Source organism: Pelophylax lessonae, assembly GCF_965119305.1.
Source record: "Pelophylax lessonae genome assembly, chromosome: 11".
NCBI classification, from domain to species: Eukaryota; Metazoa; Chordata; class Amphibia; order Anura; family Ranidae; genus Pelophylax; species Pelophylax lessonae.
In genome coordinates, this window is record NC_138778.1 from 238,128,443 (window position 1) to 238,151,329 (window position 22,887).

General features: G+C 46.3%; 2 protein-coding genes across 2 annotated transcripts in view; both read right to left on the reverse strand.

Moving 5' to 3' along the window:
- Positions 1–22,887, reverse strand: part of LOC309567520 (uncharacterized protein) — a gene marked incomplete at its 5' end in the record, with an annotated part of 1,161,679 nt that overhangs the window by 834,215 nt on the left and 304,577 nt on the right. The window lies entirely within an intron of this gene.
- The window catches only part of LOC309566970 (uncharacterized protein), a gene marked incomplete at its 3' end in the record, with an annotated part of 283,334 nt that continues 277,983 nt past the window's right edge, over positions 17,537–22,887 (reverse strand). The window contains exons 29-37 of the mRNA XM_082272289.1: positions 20,678–20,773; positions 20,416–20,550; positions 20,206–20,329; positions 19,992–20,089; positions 19,690–19,902; positions 19,388–19,600; positions 19,124–19,265; positions 18,164–18,318; positions 17,537–18,115 (exon numbers count right to left, since the gene is read on the reverse strand). Of these exons, the coding sequence (XP_082128415.1) occupies positions 17,537–18,115; positions 18,164–18,318; positions 19,124–19,265; positions 19,388–19,600; positions 19,690–19,902; positions 19,992–20,089; positions 20,206–20,329; positions 20,416–20,550; positions 20,678–20,773 (1,755 nt within the window). The remainder of the gene's footprint in view (positions 18,116–18,163; positions 18,319–19,123; positions 19,266–19,387; positions 19,601–19,689; positions 19,903–19,991; positions 20,090–20,205; positions 20,330–20,415; positions 20,551–20,677; positions 20,774–22,887) is intronic.

The window sequence follows — 22,887 nt, forward strand, 5'->3', positions numbered from 1 at the left end:
CTGCTGGGCACTGACAGGTGGCACTGCTGGGCACTGACAGGTGGCACTGCTGGGCACTGAGAGGCGGCACTGATGGGCGGCACTGATAGGCGGCACTGATGGGCACTGGCGGATGGCACTGGACACTGACGGGTGGCACTGATGAGCGGCACTGATGGGCAGCACCATCAGTGCCCACACTCAGTGCCCATAGTGCTGCCAGTCAGTGCTCATCAGTGCCTAGATGAGCAGGCACTGATGGGCACTGACTAGCAGCACTATGGGCACTGATTGTGGGCATTGATGGGGGGCACTGATGGCGGGCACTGTGGGCACTGATGGGGGGGCACTGTGTGTGTATTTTTACCTTTAGTAATCAGGGCACTGGTGATCAGTGCCCTGATTACATTCTCCTGTGTCCCCGGCGCTGTGAGGCTCCCCCTCCTTCCTCACACTGCAGGCTCCGTGTGAGGAAGGAGCGGCGGCGATGAGAGATGATCTCATATGTTTACATATGAGATCATCGCTCATTGGACGGCCCGATCACGTGGTGAATGGCCGCTGTGATTGGCCATTCACCACGATCTGTGATCGGCCGTGTCCAAGGGACACGGCCGACACAGATTTTCCCCGCAGCGCGCTCGCGGGAGCGCGCTGGGGGCGTGTCACTGGGAGGCCGTTTAAAAACGGCCTCCCAAAAATTCAAGTCCGCGCTGCAGCCGTATATAGGCTGTAGCGCGGATGGGGGGTGGTTAAAAAAGAATAGCGCACACATGCAAAAGAAATGACTACCAAATATGAAGACAATCCATAAATAAAAATGGGGATTTGGTCCCACCATATGGCCATATCGTGCTCAAGCCCACCACTGCGTCAAAGTACCCCATTATCAGTGGGTCCTACACTATCCATGAAAAAGAGATGGATCCAGCCTTTCTAACCCTTGGAGATAATACTCCTTGCTGGGAAAGATGTGCAAATGCACTACAGGGGACTCCTCCTATATCTACTTGATAATGGACACCGATAGAGCACAGGTGTGTGTGGGGGGTGGGGTGGGTTGCTCAACCTCGGTAGTCTGGTCAGACCGAATACATAATAAACAAGCAAAAAATTTGGGGGAGCAAACCCATGTATTTCTAAAGCTGGTGCAGCTATGAACCAAAAGACATGTATATTAAAAAAGAATAGCGCACACATGCAAAAGAAATTACTACCAAATTTGAAGACAATCCATAAATAAAAATGGGGATTTGGTCCCACCATATTGCCATATCGTGCTCAAGCCCACTACTACGTCAAAGTACTATATGGCCATATGGTGGGACCAAATCCCCATTTTTATTTATGGATTGTCTTCAAATTTGGTAGTAATTTCTTTTGCATGTGTGCGCTATTCTTTTTTAATATACATGTCTTTTGGTTCATAGCTGCACCAGCTTTAGAAATACATGGGTATGCTCCCCCAAATGTTTTGCTTGTTTATTATGAGATATATATATATATATATATATATATATATATATATATATAGGATCCCTACCTCACATCTGGTGCCATTCTCCTTTTATTCAAAACTTTTCCTCTCAAATATTTTCTGCTAATCTCCCGAGTTGCTGGGATTGCACTGTCCCTGATTCTACATTCCCTTTATTTGGTGTTGTTATGGAATCCTGGCCTTCCCACTTCCACCCCACACTCACATCATCATTGCCCCCCGTTTAGTTATTGCCCATAACTGGAAAATGTCTTCTCCACCTGTAGCATATACAAGGGTATATTATACTTACAAGACAGTAATGATCATAATCGTGGATAGGAAAGAAAAGCCGGCCAGCTACAACCACAACACCCATCCTTCCGAGATCTCCAACACGTGGTGGCATCAGCACGTAGCGGATCAAACACGTTTCGTGACAGATGACGTCATCCTGGGGCACGTAACTGGAAAATGCCTTCTCCATCTGATACTTCTACTGTCATATCCATTGTAAATGATCGTGCCCAACAGAAATATTTCTTTGCTAAAGCCAATATGGTACAAGACCAATAACTGTATATACCAATAACTGTATGTAGCACTGTCCCCTAGAGGACTGCTCAGAATTACACTTTCTGGATTCCCCTGGGTTACCCTTAGCAACTGATAGCAGACAAACGGCATTGGAAGTTCTTGGCGCAGTCAATAATCAATCCAGGGGATGTTGGTTTTTTCTGGGATAGGAGAAGGGATGAGTGGGATACTCCAACTATGAACTATGCACAATCTTGAGGACAACTAGCTGTAGTGTGCGGCAAGGCCGCTGCTTCACCTTGCCACTGAAGTGAAGATAGTTTAAAAGGTTCCTGCTTCACTTCCGGTTCCTGCGCGTAATGCACTAGTTTCTCAACTCTGGTCCTCAGGGCACACTAACAGGCCAGATTTTAAGTATTACTATGGGGAGATGCAGGCTAGAATACTGCAGTCACTGAGCAGCAAATGAGATCACCTGTGATGTATTTCAGTTTTCCTGCAAACCTGGCCTGTTAGTGTGCCCTGAGGACCGGAGTTGAGAAACACTGCACTAGGCGGTGAGAACGGCGGCTCTGGACACATCCTGATATAAAACCCTGCTAGAAGCTCCCCGGACCGGCGCTGAAGCCTACATCTGCCCTCCGCTCCCTCGGGACAAGCCATGGTATGGACAGATTGGTTATTCACGGGTCCCAGAGCCCTGGTGAACCCCGTGCAGATCCCGATCCTCCCGCCCTGCACTCTGCCAATATGGCCGTGGCTGACTCCTCTCCACACAGGGGACAGCCGCCTCAGACAAGTTTTCAGCATAATGCCATATTGTCCCCCCCCATTCTGATGATCAATGCCATCGGATCGCACAGGCAGTAGCTGCAATCCTCTCCCCCACAATTACTGAGATAATGCTATCACTGCAGGAATTACACAGCTGCATAGGGAGTTGGGAGATCAAGCCAAGAGACTGTCTGCAGTGGAACACAGGCTCTCTGAGGTGGAAGATGAGGTCCAATCCAATCTTGCAAGCGACCAGCGTTGTGCACAAACCCAGCAATATATTTTAGAAAAGTTGGAAGACTTAGAAAATCGCTCACGCAGGAACAATCTATGCATAATTGGTGTCCATGAATCCTACACTGCAGCCATGTTACCTGATTTATGCTCCGCTCGCATCCCTCACGCTTTGGGGATATCCACCCCCTGCACGATAGAAAGAGCTCACAGACTGGGCCCCCCTTCCAACAACAGGCGCACACCAAGCCCTGTAATCGTGCGTTTTCTTAATTACGCCGACAGAACCGCCATCCTAAAATCACTCCGCAATGCAAAGGCTCTGCAGGTGGATGGGCACAATTTACTTCTGTTTGCGGACTACTCACAAGAAGTCGCTAAGCGACGCAAGGCTTTTCAACCTCTCTGCTCTGCTCTATACCAAAAGGGCATTAAATTTACTCTGGCCTATCCAGCTATACTGCGCTTCACAACCCCAGCGGGAGATGCTAAATCTTTCTCTCACCCTGATGAAGCCTCTGATTTCTTGCAAGCGCAAATACAAATTCCCATGGACGCCCAGGATTCGGCTCCTCCCATTTCTTCCCCGGGCAACAGAGATCTCCGTAGTCTCAGGAAAGACTCCCCAAAGAGAGCTACTCCTGTGGATGTCGCAATGACAGACACCGCTGACTCATCCAGACTATCTTGTAAGGTACCACATTCCAGATCCTTCAAGGGTATGTCACTACTTGTCATCGCCCTCCCCACTGGTCATAGTTGATAGTCCTGATCGCTTGTCTTTAAGGACCACCATCTTCTCTCCATGACTATTTCTTTAACCATGTATATTAAAAAAGAATAGCGCAATCATGCAAAAGAAATGACTATCAAATATGGAGACAATCCATAAATAAAAATGGGGATTTAGTTCCACCATATGGCCATATCGTGCTCAAGCCCACCACTGCGTCAAAGTACCCCATTATTGGTGGGTCCTACACTATCCATAAAAAAGGGGTGAATCCAGCCTCTCTTACCCTTGGAGACAACACTCCTTGCTGGGAAGGTGTGCTAATGCACTGCAGGGGACTCCTCCTATATCTACTTGATAGAGGACACCAATAGCTGCACCGCCTTTAGATATACATGTTCAGGGTTTGCTCCCCCAATTTTTTGCTTGTTTATTATGTATTCGGTCTGACCAGACTTATGAGGTTGAGCATCCCATCCCCCACACACACCTGTACTCTATTGGTGTCCTCTATCAAGTAGATATAGGAGGAGTCCCCTGCAGTGCATTAGCACACCTTCCCAGCAAGGAGTGTTGTCTCCAAGGGTAAGAGAGGCTGGATTCACCCCTTTTTTATGGATAGTGTAGGACCCACCGATAATGGGGTACTTTGACGCAGTGGTGGGCTTGAGCACGATATGGCCATATGGTGGAACTAAATCCCCATTTTTATTTATGGATTGTCTCCATATTTGATAGTCATTTCTTTTGCATGGTTGCGCTATTCTTTTTCAATATACATGTTGCTTGGTCCATAGCTGCACCGCCTTTAGATATACATGTTCAGGGTTTGCTCCCCCAATTTTTTGCTTGTTTATTTCTTTAACCATAACATCATATATTTGCTCTGTGTTGTAACATGTTCTCCTGCATTGTTTCTTTTGCTATTTTTGCTCTGGTTATGCAGATGGCTTCTCTCCTTCACTGCCTTGTCGGATTGGCCAACCTACCATCATGGGGAAGGATGGACAGAGGATGTCACGCTGAAGGTCAGTTTCCTCAACATCCCTCTCTCGCTCAACCTTACATCCTCTCCCGTATCGCCTAATACCCTGGACTGGGTGCTGGGTATGTCAGCTAATCCGGTAACGTCGTGCTGGTGAAATGAAGGACATCAGGAAGAAAGCGAAGCCCAAGACTTCATTGGTATGTTGTTTTTTTCTGTCCCCCTTATATGTTGTGTTACCCTGTTTTGGTGCATTTCCCACTGCATCCTTTCACTCTTCTCCGCAAAAGGCTGGTAATAGTTCCTCCATAGGCACTCCCTACTTGACCCTACTTCAGGTAACCACGGTATACCCACTCCAAATATCAAACCCAAACCTTTTTAAATCCTCCCCATATGACCCTCCTTGACATCAAAGTGATTTCTTGGAACGTCAAGGGCTTAATATCTCCCCAGAAACGAATGGCGATCCTTCGCCACTTGAAACGTCTGAAGGCAGATGTGGTCTTCCTGCAGGAGACTCACCTGTCTTCTCAGGATTTCCACCGGATGAAAAAATTATAGGTAGGACAAGTCCATGGCTCTGGAGCCTTACGCCACAAAGCTGGAGTTATCACACTCATCAACAAATCCCTCCCTTGCGAGGTTATAACAAAAACAACGGACGAGGAAGGCAGGTTATTGGTGTTGCACCTCAAGATTAGAGATACCACTCTAACCCTGGCAAATGTATATGCCCCTAACTCGCCCCTGAAGTCCTATTTCCAAACTCTTTCCGCTAAACTAGCCCCTTATGTACACCAACCCCTCCTGGTGGGTGGGGACTTTAATTCTGTTATGGACCATCAGAAAGATAAATTACGCGATTCTCGCTCATCCACCTCGATGGGCCCCATAAACACTTACTTATATGATTTCACTCAGTCTTTGGCTCTCTCAGACTTCTGGAGGCATGAACATCCACTTGGTAGGGAGTTTACATTTTTTTCTCCACCACACAGCATTCTATCAAAAATCGACTATTTATTTTGCAACCATGCTCTTTTCCAAATCTCCTCCACTCCTGTCATTGGGGCGATTGCAATTTCAGACCACGCTCCCGTTTCCCTGATCTTGACTATCCACCATTCTTCGAATGCACCTAGAATTTGGCGCTTTCCCTCTTACCTTGCTAACAATGCTGATTTACAAACACTATTGCAGCAGACTTGGGCTGACTTTCTAAAGGATAACGCTCAACATGTTAATGACCCCACTCTCCTCTGGGAAACCGGGAAAGCTGTTTTCCGTGGACGTGTAATAGCGTTCGCTTCTGCTTATAAAAAGAAAGCTCACACACAATACCAACAAGCTAGCAATAACCTTCGTCGGGCGCAAGCCCAACTCACCTTGGTGAATTCCCCAGCTCACAGGCAAGCGTGGAAGTTAGCCAAGCAAAACTTTGATCACTGGGTGGACACCAAAGAGCGCTTTCACCACTCTCTGCGGGACCTTAAATTACACAAATTCGGGAATAAAGCTGGGAAACTTCTAGCCCACCTCTGCAAGGCCCGACCTGCCCGACCCACATATCTAAGCTTAAGAACTCTAGGGGAGACATTGTCACCTCCCAAACAGACATTGCTAAAGCCATGTATGACTTCTGTTCTTCTCTATATAGCCCCGATACGATTGACTTACGAAAAGCCAAAACGTTCCTAGACTAAATTGACCTACCTAAATTAGACCCTACAACACTTGCTTCACTCAACGCATCGGTAACAGATCCCGAGGTGAAATTGGTTATCTCATCCCTCACCTCGGGCAAAGCCCCAGGTCCAGACGGATACACCTCAGATTTCTTTAAATTTACCTCGGATTTTATTTCGCCATCCCTAACGTCGGTTTATAACCATATTTTGCATGGAGGGCCCTATATACCGTCGGGCTTCCAGGCTCATATAAAGGTGATTCCCAAGATGGGTAAAAGATCCTCTGGAACCAGGATCCTACTGACCAATTTCACTTTTAAACTTAGATTCTAAAATTCTCTCGAAAATCATAGCCACCAGACTAGCTAACATTATGCCAGATATTATCCACCCTGCCCAATCAGGCTTCACTAAGGGACGTTCTGCCACGTCCAACATTAGAAAAGTTCTTGCGGTCCTAGAAACCGCTAAGGCGCACCCCCTGGACGGCATGGCGATCATCACCTTAGATGCAGAGAAAGCATTTGATAATGTCAACTTCTCATGGCTTTTTATGGTCCTGAGGACCTTTGGATTGGAAGGGCCTTTTCTGCATCTTATTGAAGCAATGTATTCTTCCCCCTGTGCCTCCGTCACCGCCAATGGATGCCCCTCACAATCCTTCCCCCTTTTCAAAGGAACGGGAAAGGGGTGCCCACTCTCCCCTCTCTTGTTCAATTTAGCAATTGAACCACTTTCAAGATTCCTATCGTCACATCTTCATCTACATGGCATACAAATTGGGGATAACGACATCCATATGCTGACGATGTTTGCTGACGATGTCCTTATTTTTACATCAAACCCCCAGCTGGATATCCCACTGGTCCTTGACATATTCACCACATTCAGGCATTGTTCGGGACTCAGAATACATTTTTCCAAAAGTAAAATACTACCCCTATTTCACTCCAGATCCCCTGAATGGATGAAACACTCCATTTTTCAAATTGCCAAAACTCTACATCAAGTACCTAGGGATCCACATAGGGAAATCGCCATCCACGATTTACACACTTAACTTTCCCCCGGTGTTCAAAGCCATAATGAAACAACTGGAAGCGTGGTCCGAACTCCCTTTATCTCTACTTGGCAGATGTCAATTATTTAAAATGATGTGCTTCCCCAAGCTCCTCTACCCCATTCAAACAGTTCCCCTCTTGCTAAAACATAAAGACTCCCAATCCTTATATAAGTCTCTCCAAAAATTTCTCTGGAGAAATAAACGCCCCCGCATTGCACTTAAGAAGTTATTTCGCACCAAACGCGAGGGAGGGGCCCTTCATCATTGCTCCCTACCCGCCCTACCAAGTCATGCTAAATCAAATTTGCTAATAAAAGACACCATTGTTGCGTGGCGAGAGACGTGCAAACTACTGAACCTCTCCCCGCTGATCACCAAATTCACGCCTATAGAGGGCCATCCTCTTTTCCATCAAGCCCGTCAGCATGCTGCTTTTTTCCAGTGGCCCTCCAAAGGCCTGCAGACTTTCTCCCAACTCTTCGATCCCCACACTGGTCGGCCAATCTCACCGAGTGACGTTTGCTCACGATATCTAATACCGCCTACCCACTTTCTTCCTATCTGCGAGGTGGTAAATTTTGCAAAACAACTATGCCAAGACAAATTCAAGCCCTTTCAGGCTAGTTTGCTGGATCCTCTTTTAGATAACCCTAAGCTCAAAATCTCTGACATTTATAAACCACTACAACGTTACAGATCCTCGAGGAACTCAACACCTGCCACAACTCCATGGGAAAAAGACTTCCATTACAATAACCTCCACCACTGCATTCTGTCCGGATACAACTCCACCTCCAACTATGTCACGAACGAATTTTGGAGGGAGCAACAACTGAAAATTAACCATCGGGCATATGCCCCCTTCACCATGTCTAATTTCTCCAACGCTCCACAGAAGTGTGCCTGGTGCCTATCCCACAGACCCACCTTGACCCACAGGCTTTGGTCATGCCCCTTAGTCTCAGAGTGCTGGTCTAAGGTGGACTCCTTTGCTTACCAGATTACTGGCCTCAGACCCACAGGACACCCTCTACTGCTGCTCTTCGGCTACCTGGATGGCGCCTCCATAGGCCTAGATAAAGCACAAATATCCATTCTTGCCTCTCATAAGGCCTGGCTATCAACTCTCTACATGCTGGCCAGGAGAGCCATTCTGAAAAAATGGATCTTGCACTCTCCCCCCACTCTTCAAGATGTGCACACCGAATTAAGATCACTACTGAGTAAAGACCTTTTGGATGTCACCTTCTTTACAGGACCGACCCAGCGGTTCTCTTCCAAATGGGGCAAATACTTGTCTATGGACCACACCTCCTCGCCTCTACCGTCAGGGATGCGGACCCCTTTGGTTACACCACCGCTACTGACCTCTCTAAATTCATGTTTGCCCGTCTCTCGGTCTCGCTCAACTCTAGCCCAAGCCTCCACGACGGATCCCTCTACTCTAACCCTTGACAAGGTCTCTAATGCTTCAACCTTTTATGACATCTCGTGACTACCTACTTTACCTCTCAGAATGGAAGAATAACCTGAAATGGGAGCCTCGCTACTAACTACGCACAACCCTGGGGGTCATGCCCTTTGGCCCCCCCGGACCTGTTACCTACGGCCTATTTTTCGTTTGGACTTCCACACTTTATATGAGTTCTGTTCCGGATCACTCAGCAATGACAAGCTTCATAATTGCACCTACCAATACTCTTTATCATTCCTTGAATTGACACCAGGATTTTCTTCACCCTCTTCTTTAATTTTATTTTCCTTACCTATTGTTTTCTTCAACCTTCCTCCCCCCATACCCATCCCCCCTAGGTTCTTTCCTACATCCTGCTCACTGCTCCTTTAGTAATGTCCTGTGGTTTTTATTCCTGACCAGCCTCTGTTTTCTCCCTACAAATGATGTCCACAGGACACTATCAGACTCAGGTTTTTGTATATGGTTTATGTTATTTTAAAAAAAATTCAATAAAATATAGTTAAAAAAAAAAAAAAGGTTCCTGCTTTAGTTACACTCTTCAGGATTCTGAAACTGGCACCCCCTTTCCTCTCAATACCGGTGTGCTGACACCCTTCCCCTGACCCTAGCTTCTGGAGTGGTCCCCTTCCTGGCAGACCCCTGGGCAAGTTCCTCTGTACTCACAGACACAGTTTTTCCAGAGTCACCGTTGCCTCCAAACTCCATTTGTCAGCATCCACTGGACCTCTGTGCTCAGCAACACCTTCAGGTTCACCAGGCCGACTGTCTGTGACCACCTTTCCCATCTGCAGAAGGAGAAACAGCCGTACTCTCCTTCTGGGACTTGGCTTCCCGCCCAAAGACATCTGCCACATGTGCCCTGGCTTTTATAACATATCCTAGGATGCACCACTGTTTGTGCCAACCCACTGGGACAGCCACAAAAGCCTGTGTGTCACTGGCTGGGTTTCCCCCACTGTCCAACAGGCTCCCCGATGAATCACACATGGACACATGCAACAGGCCTGACTAGAAACCCTGCTCCCTGATAAGCAGACAGAGCAAATTACACTCCCTACCTAGAACCTATCTAGGAGGGTGCTACATCCCCCCCCCACCCCCCCACCAAGGAGGGTGCTACATCCATCCCCCCCCCCACAAAGGAGGGTGCTACATCCACCCCCCCCCCACAAAGGAGGGTGCTACACCCCCCCCCCCACAAAGGAGGTGCTACCCCCCCCCCCACAAAGGAGGTGCTACATGTATAATACAATTATGTACATAAATCACTTCCTTTCCCCTTCAAAAGTCTCTTGCTGACCTATAGGATTCCATACCTCTCCCAATTCAATACAATATCCTAGATGTGTGGATCAATACACTAAAATGTGTAGAGATTGTATATTAGTGTTCAATATCCTTCCTGTCCAAATACCAGCTCTCTATTTTTTTCAATATATATATATATATATATATATATACACAGTATCTGACAAAAGTAAGTACACCCCTCACATTCTATCTTTTCATGTGACAACACTGAAGAAATGAGACTTTGCTACAATGTAAAGTAGTGAGTGTACAGCTTGTATAACAGTGTAAATTTACTGTCCCCTCAAATTAACTCAACACACAGCCATTAATGTCTAAACCGCTGGCAACAAAAGTGAGTACACCCCTAAGTGAAAATGTCCAACTTGGGCCCAAAGTGTCAATATTTTGTGTGGCCACCATTATTTTCCAGCACTGCCTTAACCTTCTTGGGCATGGAGTTCCCCAGAGCTTCACAGGTTGTCACTGGAGTCCTCTTCCCCTCCTCCATGATGACATCACAGAGCTGGTGGATGTTAGAGACCTTCCCCTCCTCCACCTTCTGTTTGAGGATCCCCACAGACGCTCAATAGGGTTTAGGTCTGGAGACATGCTTGGCCAGTCCATCACCTTTACCCTCAGCTTCTTTAGTAAGGCAGTGGTCATCTTGGAGGTGTTTGGGGTCGTTATGTTGGAATATTGCCCTGCCCCCCAGTCTCTGAAGGGAGGGGATCATGCTCTGCTTCAGTATGTCACAGTACATGTTGGCATTCATGGTTCCCTCAATGATCTGTAGCTCCCCAGTGCCAGCAGCACTCATGCAGCCCCAGACCATGACACTCCCACCACCATGCTTGACTGTAGGAAGACACACTTGTCTTTGTACTCCTCACCTGGTTGTCGCCACACACGCCTGACACCATCTGACACCAAATACGTTTATCTTGGTCTCATCAGAGCACAGGAGATGGTTCCAGTAATCCATGTCCTTAGTCTGCTTGTCTTCAGCAAACTGTTTGCAGGCTTTCTTGTCCATCATCTTTAGAAGAGGCTTCCTTCTGGGACGACAGCCATGCAGACCAATTTGATGCAGTGTGCGGCGTATGGTCTGAGCACTGACAGGCTGACCCCTCCCCCACCCCTTCAACCTCTGCAGCAATGCTGGCAGCACTCATACGTCTATTTCCCAAAGACAACCTCTGGATATGACGCTGAGCACGGCACTCAACTTCTTTGGTGGACCATGGTGAGGCCTGTTCTGAGTGGACCCTGTCCTGGTAAAGCACTCTAGGTAAGGATACATATGCAGAGTGATGTTTGATGAACACTTGGCAGGTTATGATATAATAATATGTGCATGTTGGTATACGGTGCACACTGACAGCCATTCACCTTTTTATATTTACTTATCAATTCCTCCTTATTGGCTGCCTATATTAGGAAGAATTAAAAACAACTCACAGGAAAGCCCAAACCGGCAGCAGTATTGCTGTGACTGATTATGTGACTAATATATTATTCCTTTATAAATCTTCATGTAACACTGCCCCCATGGGAGATGCTGAGATTGGATTCCCCTGGGTTACCCATAGCAACAGTCTGTTAATTTATCACTTTACATCCTTGGCTCAGTCAATGAACAGTCCAGGGGATTTGTTTTTTTTGTATTTTATTTGAACTGGGAAGGGGGAAGGGATGAGTGGGAAACTCCAACTTAGTAACCATGCACAAATCTTGAGGACATCTAGCTGTAGTGTATGCAGCAAGGCCGCTGCTTCACCTTGCCACTGAAGTGAATAGATAAAAGGTGAGCTTGACTTTAGGTTACTCTTCGGGGTCTAACTTCGCACCCCCTTGCTCACTTGCTGTGTGTGCTAGCTCCTGTCCACTGACTCTCCCTGGAGTGGTCGCCTTCCTGGGCAGACCCCTGGCAAGCTCCCTGGTACTCACGGACACTGCTTTTCTCAGGTTGCTCTGCCATTTGCTCCACAGTCAGTATCCTCTGTACCTCTTAGCTCAGCACTAGAGATGGCCTTGCGGTTCGCCCGGCGGTTGGTTCGCGGTGAATTTTGCTTGTTCCCTACCCGCCAAATTTGCGAACACATGGCATTGTTCGCGGTGGCCAAATTAGTTTACATTAGGGAGAACTTTGACCCATGACACAGCCGTCAGGTGGAACGGGACAGCCAATTGAAACATTCCAGCACATGGACACACCCCCTACCCTATAAATAGACCTCGATCTGGCAGCCATTTCACATTCCGCTTTTTGCCAGTGTAGGGTGAGGTCTGCTGTGCTCATCAGGGAGAGTATGCCAGACACAAATAGCGCTGTGAAGATCCACAAAAGTCCTTCTCAGGGCTGGTATTTCGGTATAGGTCTACTAGTATCTTTTGAGTTTAGGGACAGGTATCCTGTGGTTGCTGTAGGGGCAGTTAGAGATCAGCTGCAGTGACACACAAATCGCTCTGTTAATGTCCACAAAAGTCATTTAAAAGGCTTCAAATTTTTTGGTATTGCTGTGCAGTGCACTAAAAAAGGGGGGGGTGGGTAATCCACAGTATAATATACTTTGTAGAAAGCATATTATAGTGGATTAGTAGTATTATTGTGCACTGTGCAGCATTGTGACAGGTGTGGTGGTGAGACTGAGCGTTTCTGCAGCAATACTACAAACAGTGACAAAAGCACTTATAATGTATTATAACTGGTGTGATAGACCAATTGCACCCCCAATACCACATATTGAAGTGGGGTGTTATCCGAGTATACTTTTACATGTTTATTTGTGTCCTGCAACAATATTGCCTTGTTTGCTGAGTGAAGTCTGGTGCACACAGCGCCAAACCCACTGGCCAATTTTTGTAACTGGTGTGATACACCAATGGCCCCCCAATACCAAATATTGAATTGAGATGTTATTTAACAGTATCATTTTCTAAGATTGTATTTTAGTCCTGCAAAAAATATTGCCTCTTTTGCTGTGTTAACTGTGCTACACACAGTGACAACAATTACTGGCCAATTATTTGTAGAACTGGTGTGATAAATCTGTGCCCCCCCCCCCCCCCCCCAATACCACAGATTGAAGTAAGGTGTTATTTAATAGTATAATTTTCTAAGATTGTATTTTAGTCCTGCAAAAATTTGGCCTCTTTTGCTGTGTTAACTGTGCTACACACAGTGACAAGTTACTGGCCAATTATTTTGTAGAACTGGCGGACTGGCAGATAGGGAGGAGAGGCAGGCAGGACTTGCATTGCACAAGAGGTACAAAGCAGACTGCAAATGTATCAGGAGCGAGCCATCAACCATGTACAGTCACATCTGGAGCTCCCAGGACACCGTCACATGGCTCAGCAGTGTGGGCTTTTTGTAATGTGTCCGTTGCTAACACCAGCGTTGCCATCTGCAGCCTTTGCAGTCAACGCATAAGTCACGGTAAGCCCAACACTCACCTAGGGACAACCGCCTTAAGAAGGCACCTGAAATCCGCCATCACCGAGCCCAGTGGGAGCAAAACTGTCAGAATCCACAAAGCCACACTCCAGGCTCTCACCGTCCAGCCTCTTCTCCTTTTCCTGTCTCCTCACAGTTGTCCAACACTCCACCTTCCATGATGCCGTGGTCACGTTGTTCTGGAAAAAGGCAGGCTTCTGTGGCTCAAATGTTGGAGCGTAAAAAAAAGGTGTCCGACAGGTGTCCGACTACATCGGGTTAACGGCCGATGTGGATGCTCTGAGGAGTGATGAACCCCTGAACTACTGGGTGGGCAGGATTGACCTCTGGCCAGAGCTTGCACAATTTGCAATGGAACTGTTCGCTTGCCCCCCCGTCCAGTGTCCTGTCCGAAAGGACGTTCAGCGCAGCAGGGGGGATCGTGACCGATAAGCGCCCTCACCTAGCTCATGACAGTGTAGACTACCTCACATTTATAAAAATGAATGAGGCATGGATCTCTGAGGAATTAAACTCATGTGACCACTAGTAGATCATGTTTCATTGAAATTCCTCATCACAGGCCACAAATATCTGCCAGACCGCCATCCATCCACAACAATTCCTGGTCCTTGTCTTTGCTAAATACAGCGGCATAAAATGGCTAATTTTTGGGGCCTATACAGGCCGTCACTTACTGTTCTGTGTACTGTGAATGCCTACTGTACCTCTAGCCATCAAATAGTACGTTCTTTGCTGTCAGTTCAACCCATGTGAGCTAATTTTTGCCGCCTATACAGGCCTCCACTTACTTCTGTATACTGTGAACGCCTACTGTACCTCTAGCCATCAAAACCAAAGTTCTTTGCTGTCAGTTCAAACCATGTGAGCTAATTTTTGGAGCCTGTACAGGCCGCCACTTACTTCTGTATACTATGTGAATGCCTAATGTACCTCTAGCCATCATATACTACGTTCTTTGCTATCAGTTCAACCCATGTGAGCTAATTTTTGCAGCCTATACAGGCCGACACTTATTGTTCAGTGTACTGTGAATGCCTACTGTACCTCTAGCCATCAAATACTAAGTTCTTTGCTGTCAGTTCAACCCATGTGAGCTAATTTTTGCCGCCTATACAGGCCGACACTTATTTCTGTATACTGTGTGAATGCCTACTGTACCTCTAGCCATCATATACTACGTTCTTTGCTGTCAGTTCAACCCATGTGAGCTAATTTTTGCCGCCTATACAGGCCGCCACTTACTTCTCTATACTGTGTGAACGCCTACTGTACCTCTAGCCATCAAAACCTAAGTTCTTTGCTGTCAGTTCAAACCATGTGAGCTAATTTTTGGAGCCTGTACAGGCCACCACTTACTTCTGTATACTATGTGAATGCCTAATGTACCTCTAGCCATCATATACTATGTTCTTTGCTGTCAGTTCAACCCATGTGAGCTAATTTTTGCCACCAATACAGGCCGCCACTTACTTCTGTATACTGTGAACACCTATTGTACCTCTAGCCATCAAAAGTAAGTTCTTTGCTGTCAGTTCAAACCATGTGAGCTAATTTTTGCAGCCTATACAGGCCAACACTTATTGTTCTGTGTACTGTGAATGCCTACTGTACCTCTAGCCATCAAATACTAAGTTCTTTGCTGTCAGTTTAACCCATGTGAGCAAATTTTTGGGGCCTATACAGGCCGCTACTTACTTCTGTATACTGTGAACGCCTACTGTACCTCTAGCCATCAAAACCTAAGTTCTTTTCTGTCAGTTAAACCCATGTCAGCTAATTTTTGCAGCCTATACAGCCTGACACTTCTGTATACTGTGTGAATGCCTACTGTAACCCCAGCCATCAAATACACCAGGTTCTTGTCAGTTAAACCCATGTGGGCTAATTTTTGGGGCCTATACAGGCCGACACTTACTTCTGTATCCTGTGAATGCCTAATGTACCTTCAGCCACAGAATACTACGTACTTAGCTGTCAGGTAAACCCATGTGGGCTAATTTTTGGGGCCTATACTGGCCGACACTTACTACTTTAACCTGTAAATGCCAAATTTTTCCGACTGGAAATGAAAATCAATGGGTCTGTAAAGGTTCTGCCAAATTGATGGCATGACGCAGAGCCAGGAAAATTGTTACCAATACTTACCGTAATTTTCCTTTCCTGGCTCTGCGTCATGCCAGCACAAACCCTCCCTGGTCCCTCACGAGCTCTTACAGAACACCTCCACCAGGTACTGCCTGCCTTTTATGCTATTTTAGGGATGTCCTATGAGGGTCAGATGGGCGGAGTTGACCCGTAGTCTGATGGCATGACGCAGAGCCAGGAAAGGAAAATTACGGTAAGTATTGGTAACAATTTTCCATTATTTCTCATAGTTTGTGGGCTGTACATCTTTCCTACAGATAAGTAATATACCTGGATTTGGGTATTTTCACCAAAGAAATGCAGCAGAATACATTTTGGGTGAAATTTATGAAGGAAAATTATTTATTTTCAGAATTTTATAACAGAAACAAAGAAAACGTGTTTTTATATTTTATAACATTTTCTGACGTTTTTTCATTTATATAACAAATAATAAATAACAGCGGGGATTAAATTCCAGAAAAAGAAAGTTCTATTTATGGGAACAAAATGATAAAAATGGAGTTTGGGTCACATGACCGCGCAATTGTCATTTAGTGCGACAACGCTGATAGCTGAAAGTTGTCATGGGCAGGAAGGGGGTAAAAGTGACATTATTGAAGTGGTTAACCAGTTCTGGACTGAAAGATTTACCCCCCCTTAATAATCAGGCCATGTTTTGTGATTTGGCACTGCTTTACTTTAACTGACAATTGCGCGGTCGTGCGACGCTGTACCCAAATACAATTTATGTCCTTTTCTTCCCACAAATAGAGCTTTCTTTTGGTGGCGTTGATCAGCGATATTTAGCGGGACTGCGACATTGCGGCGGACAGAACGGACCCCTAACTGACATTTTTGGAGGGACCAGTGACATTATTACAGTAATCAGTGCTAAATATATGCACTGTCACTGTACTAATGACACTGGCAGTAAAGGGGTTAACCTAGGCATGATCAAAGGAGTTAAGTGTGAGAATAGGATAGGGTTTTCTAGCTATACGGGGGTGGGCCTTGTGAAATTACCATAGAGACCTGTGATCCTATATAGAAGGCGCTCTGTGATCATTCCAGGGAGAAGAACAGTCAGTTGTGTTTACAACATCTGACCATCCTTCTCTCTCAGCGGGGAGCGATCGGGGGTGTCCGGTGACAATCGCGGCCGCCGGCCCCGTGCATCGGCATTCCCGCTGCCTAGTGGAGGCGGGGCGCACCTCCAGCAGTGCGCACTCCCCCCCCCCCACAGCACCAGGCGCACCACCGACGTACCCCTACATTGATTCACACAGCTGAGCCAGCCTGCCACGGTAAAACTGCATGGGGCGATCGGCAAGCGGTTAAACATACCTTTGTTTGTGAAATCTTCCCGCACAAAATGTACTCAGCCAATGAAAGGTAAGGACTCCATTTTTAATTTTCTCCTGCTATCAATGGCCAACACGGGACAACACTTCATCCATGTCTCTGGTGATCTCTGATCTCCTTATGAAGTGTTTCTTACATGATGAAGATCAGCCATGGAGTATATCTGAGGTGTATATCAGGGGATGCTTCTTCCCCACATGTCCACCAACATTCATATAGAAGACGTTTCCCGCACTCAAGGCACTAATACACCTCCAGGGTTGTGTGGGATCCCTGATGTACAGGAAGACAGGACTTCAGTGAGGAACATTTCCCTCACTCAGGACAGGAACGTGGCTTCCCCCCTATGTGAGATTCTGATGTCTGGTGTTCTGATGTCTGTAAAGATTGGACGTTTGTGAAAAACATTTCCCACACTGAGAACAGGAATATGGCTTCTCTCCTGTGTGAGATCTCTGATGTTTGTAAAGAGAGGACTTCTGTGGAAAAGATTTACCGCACTCAGGACAGGAATACGGCTTCTCCCCCGTGTGAGATCTCTGATGTATGTTTAGACTGGACTTCTTTGAAAAACATTTCCCACACTCAGGACAGGAATATGGCTTCTCCCCCGTGTGAGATCTCTGATGTCTGCGAAGATAGTATTTTTCTGAAAAACATTTCCCGGACTCCGGACAAGAATAAGTTTTCTCCCCCGTGTGAGATCTCTGATGTATGTTTAGACTGGACTTCACTGAAAAACATTTCCCACACTCAGGACAGGAATATGGCTTCTCCCCTGTGTGAGATCTCTGATGTATGGAAAGATTGGACTTATTAGAAAAACATTTCCCGCACTCAGTACAGGAAAAGCTCTTATCTGTTGGAAGGACGGCACCGTCCCTCACAGTCTGAGGTTCCTCAGGATAAGAGGAATACGATGGTCCGGCACCGTCCCTCACAGTCTGAGGTTCCTCAGGATAAGTGGAATACGATGGTCCATCTACACTTTGTGGTGCCGGATGGACATTTGAGGTAGCCGGGTTTTCTCCTGGACTATACTGTGTGATGTCCTCATCTTCTACTTTACAGTCTGGAGACAAAGTGAGAGAATCCTCTGAGGTTTTCCTCATCTCCCGTCCATCTACTAAAATAGAAATACAAAGATTATTACTAGACATCAGCAGATTGGTTCCCCTAAACCAGGACTCCGCCCACATCAGGCAGCTTTGTCTCTGAGGATCTTACAATTCCCCCCTCAAGGTAACTAGTAAATGGGTCCTCTGATCTCCTACCAGTTCATTTCTTTATTCATGGACCTTAGTCAGAGAGTGAGGAAACAACGATAACTGTCTTTTATAGGAGTGACAGTGATGAGGGGATTATAGGACGAGTGTCCCCTCCCCCTCTATCACTCATTGCCATCTTCCCAACACAAGAAGTCCCGCACTTCCTTATTTAGTCCATGATTTAGTCATGAATAACAGCGGGGCTGAGCCCCACCAGAGGTCAGAGAGTGAGGATGGGGGGAGAACAACCAAGATGAAGACTGGACTGATCCTGAAGACCCCCATCATTGGGTTACTGACTCCTCCCTCATTATCACTTTCTGTTTAAGGTTCCAAAGTTGGAGGATGTTATCACATTATTATCACCATGTAAAAGTCTGTCCTCCAATCAAATCCTCAGATATAAAATGTCCAGCTGGTGGAAAATGGGTGTAAAAGAAGTAAGGACTATGTAATCTACAACTTATTATATAGGATACAAAAGTTAGGAGTATACAGTATGAGAATGATGTAATGTACAACATAGAGTATATAGTGCAGGAGTCAGGACTCATATTACTGGTATTCAGTGGCTACAGGTTGATATCACCCAGTCCCCGCCCTACTCTGGACCAATCAGTGAGCAGTATGGGTGGAGGAATGTATTTAGTGTTAATGACCCACCTGTGCTGATCTCTGTAGGAGTGTCCTCCTCTATAAATGTCCCCGTTATTCCATCCTCCTCCATAGACTGCTGATCATCCCTCACATACCTCTCTTCTTCTTCTGATTTCACCTCAAATTCTATATCGATTGGATCTCCACTCTAAATCAAGAAAATGAGAGAAAATATCATCTGTAAAATATAAGATTTATTATTGTGACATCACATGAAAAATCCACACATTGTCTCCATGAGTCTGTGTGTTATAAACTCCGCCCACCAACCTTGTAATAGTGAGGGATGGTGTGACCTTCCAGTGTGGAATCCCGGGAATACAGAGGACGGGGACATCTCTCTGGTGGGTTTCTGTAGCTGGATGACTCCACCATGGTGTCCTGGTACAGATCTTTGTGTGACTTCTCCATCACCCCATCCTCATCATCCTCCTCTTTTATCTCCTCTTTAACCTCAACTTTAGAATCTCTCAGGTTTCCACTCTGAATATATAATAAAAATAACATCAATGGTAACAATGCAGATAATGTACAGATCCTAATGATACTATCAGTGATTGTTCCTCATCTACCTGATGATGGTGGGGGATGGTGTGACCTTCCTGTGTGGAATCCCGGGAATACAGAGGACGGGGACATCTCTCTGGTGGGTTTCTGTAGCTGGATGACTCCACCATGGTGTCCTGGTACAGATCTTTGTGTGACTCCTCCATCACCCCATCCTCATCATCCTCCTCTTTTATCTCCTCTTTAACCTCAACTTTAGAATCTCTCAGGTTTCCACTCTGAATATAGAATAAAAATGACATCAATGGTAACAATGCAGATAATGTACAGATCCTAATGATACTATCAGTGATTGTTCCTCATCTACCTGATGATGGTGAGGGATGGTGTGACCTTCCTGTGTGGAATCCCGGGAATACAGAGGACGGGGACATCTCTCTGGTGGGTTCCCATTACTGGATCCATCTGTAGGAAACACACACACTGACTGAATACATTGTTTCTATGTGTTTATCAGATGATGGGGGATCTAGGTGGATCCTCCGTACTGCTCTCTCCTTTACAATAAAGTCTCCTCTTACCCGGTGATGTGAGGGGCGGCTGATTCTCCATCATGACGTCCTTGTAGAGATCCTTGTGTCCTTCTAAATACTCCCACTCCTCCATGGAGAAATAGACAGTGACATCCTGACACCTTATAGGAACCTGACACACACAATGATACAGTCACCATCCAGACACATCCCTTGTCTGTTACTGGATAATGTCCCAGAATTCCCAGCACCGCTCACCTCTCCTGTCAGCAGCTCCATCATCTTCTTGGTGACTTCTAGAATCTTCTCCATGTTGTGTCTCTCAGGTTTTAGGGAGTCACGTGGAGGCACTGTGATGGTCATATGATCACCTGACTTCACCAGAGGAAATCTCTGTATTGGAGAACCAATAGGAAGATCATGTTAGAATCCCAGAATCCTCCTCACCTCTCCGGTCAGGTCTGTGTTTTATTAATAGAGATAAGAGTGATGTCATGTGACCTCCCAGAATCCTCCTCACCTCTCCGGTCAGCAGGTAGATGATCTCCAGGCTGAGGTTTAGTATCTTCTCAGTCATGTGACTCCGGTCCTCCTCCATCCTCATTGGTGGCGTAATCTATGAAGGTTTCCCTGTAGACAGATGAGATTGATAACAGAGAATTATCTGGATTGGTATTGGTTGTACAATATTAGGATGAGGATATCAGGAGGTAATATGAAGGTCGGTGTGGATTTTAGCTCTATGGTTCCAGTGAGAAAATATTTAATCTGGACAGTTTAGTGTTTTCTATGATTCTTGGGGTCCGGGGATTCTCGTAAAATTTGGCCTCCCGGATCACAAATTCCATTCTCCATGTTGGGTGTGAGATGAGGAGGAGATCCAGGAATCAGGATAAAGGTCAGGACAAGCAACAGACGAGCGCATCCAAGAGATGAAGCCGGGGTCACTACACAGAAAATCAATCCAAGGAAACAACAGGCAGGACGAGGAATAGCAAGAAGGAGCTCAGAGACAAATGAGAATATTGCTCAGCCAATGGGAGATTATCTCAGCATGACTTACATAATGAAGGAGATGAGGGGGAGGGGAGGTGACCATAGATACATGGAAATTCAGCTGGTTCAGCAGGGATCGGTCACATTTCCATCCATGTGTGGTCACTGCCGGATAAAAGTCACTCCATCAGCGGCTGCAGCCAATAGCTTCATCACTGATCTCTGTATTCTGAGAGCGGAGGAGCGCCCCCCATTGTCAGAATACAATAGTGCAGCCAATAGCTTCATCACTGATCTGTGTATTCTGAGAGTGGAGGAGCGCCCCCCATTGTCAGAATACAATAGTGCATCCCCCTCCAATGTGTGGATCGGGGAATTGCTTCCGCTTATTTACTCATTCCAATGGAAGCAAGGTATATTATTCATCAACTGAACCCCCCTGAAGGGTTAATATAAGTATTACCTCTTCTGCCGCCAGTTCCTGCAATGTCTTCTCTCTACGTCTACCAAATGGAATGTCCTGTCTCTGCCTGACATCACTTCCTGTCTGTACATGACATCACTTCCTGTCTGTATTTATTCCATAGAGACTTCCTGTCTGGGTAGAAGTGAGATCACCACCTTGTGGAGCTCAGAGGAACTGCAGTCCTGAGAAACGTCTGATAGTTTGAACACGGCCTTGTGCTGCGTGTATGTACTGTATATCCTTATATCTCCACTTCCACCAAGGGGGAGAAATATATTACTGCTGGGGGGGGGGATAGAAATATATTACTTCTCGGGGGAGGTGGTGGGATAGAAATATATTACTGCTCGGAGAGGGGGGGGGGATAGAAATATATTACTGCTCGGGGAGGGGGGGATAGAAATATATTACTGCTCGGGGAGGGGGGGGGGATTGTCACATGAAAAGATAGAATAAAATATTTACAAAAATGTGAGAGGCGTACTTACTTTTGTCAGATACTGTATATATAATGAAAAAATGTGTTGTCAAATCAAATCACAGGACAATTGAAGAAGATACTATAATGGACAGGTTGTCAGTAGAGGTAGGAAAAGGGGGGAGGGGAGAGCTGGTATTTGGACAGGAAGGATATTGAACAGTAATATACAATCTCTACACATTTTAGTGTATTGATCCCCACATCTAGGATATTGTATTGAATTGGGAGAGCTATGGAATCCTATAGGTCGGAAGGAGACTTTTGAAGGGGAGAGGAAGTGATTTATGTACATAATTGTATTATACATGTAGCACCCACTGTGGGGGGGGGGGTGTATGTAGCACCTCCTTTGTGGTGGGGGGGATGGATGTAGCACCCTCCTTGGTGGGGAGGATGGATGTAGCACCCTCCTTGGTGGGGGGTAGGGGGGGGGTGGATGTAGCACCCTCCTAGATAGGTGCTAGGTAGGGAGTGTATATTTTGCTCTGCCTGCTTATCAGGGAGCAGGGTTTCTAGTCAGGCCTGTTGCATGTGTCCAGGTGTGGTTCATCTAGTCTGAGGGAGTGTCCCCCCTGTGACCAATAGGGGAGCCTGTTGGACAGTGGAGGAAACCCAGCCAGTGACACACAGGCCTTTGTGGCTGTCCCAGTGGGTTGGCACAAACAGTGGTGCACAGTGTCGGCTGGTGCTCCAAATTTTTTTTTGGGGGGGGGGGGGGCGCAAAAAGAAAAATGTAATAGGTATTGGTTCGCGGCAAAAAACGCGGTAAAAAAATTGCGTGACTTTG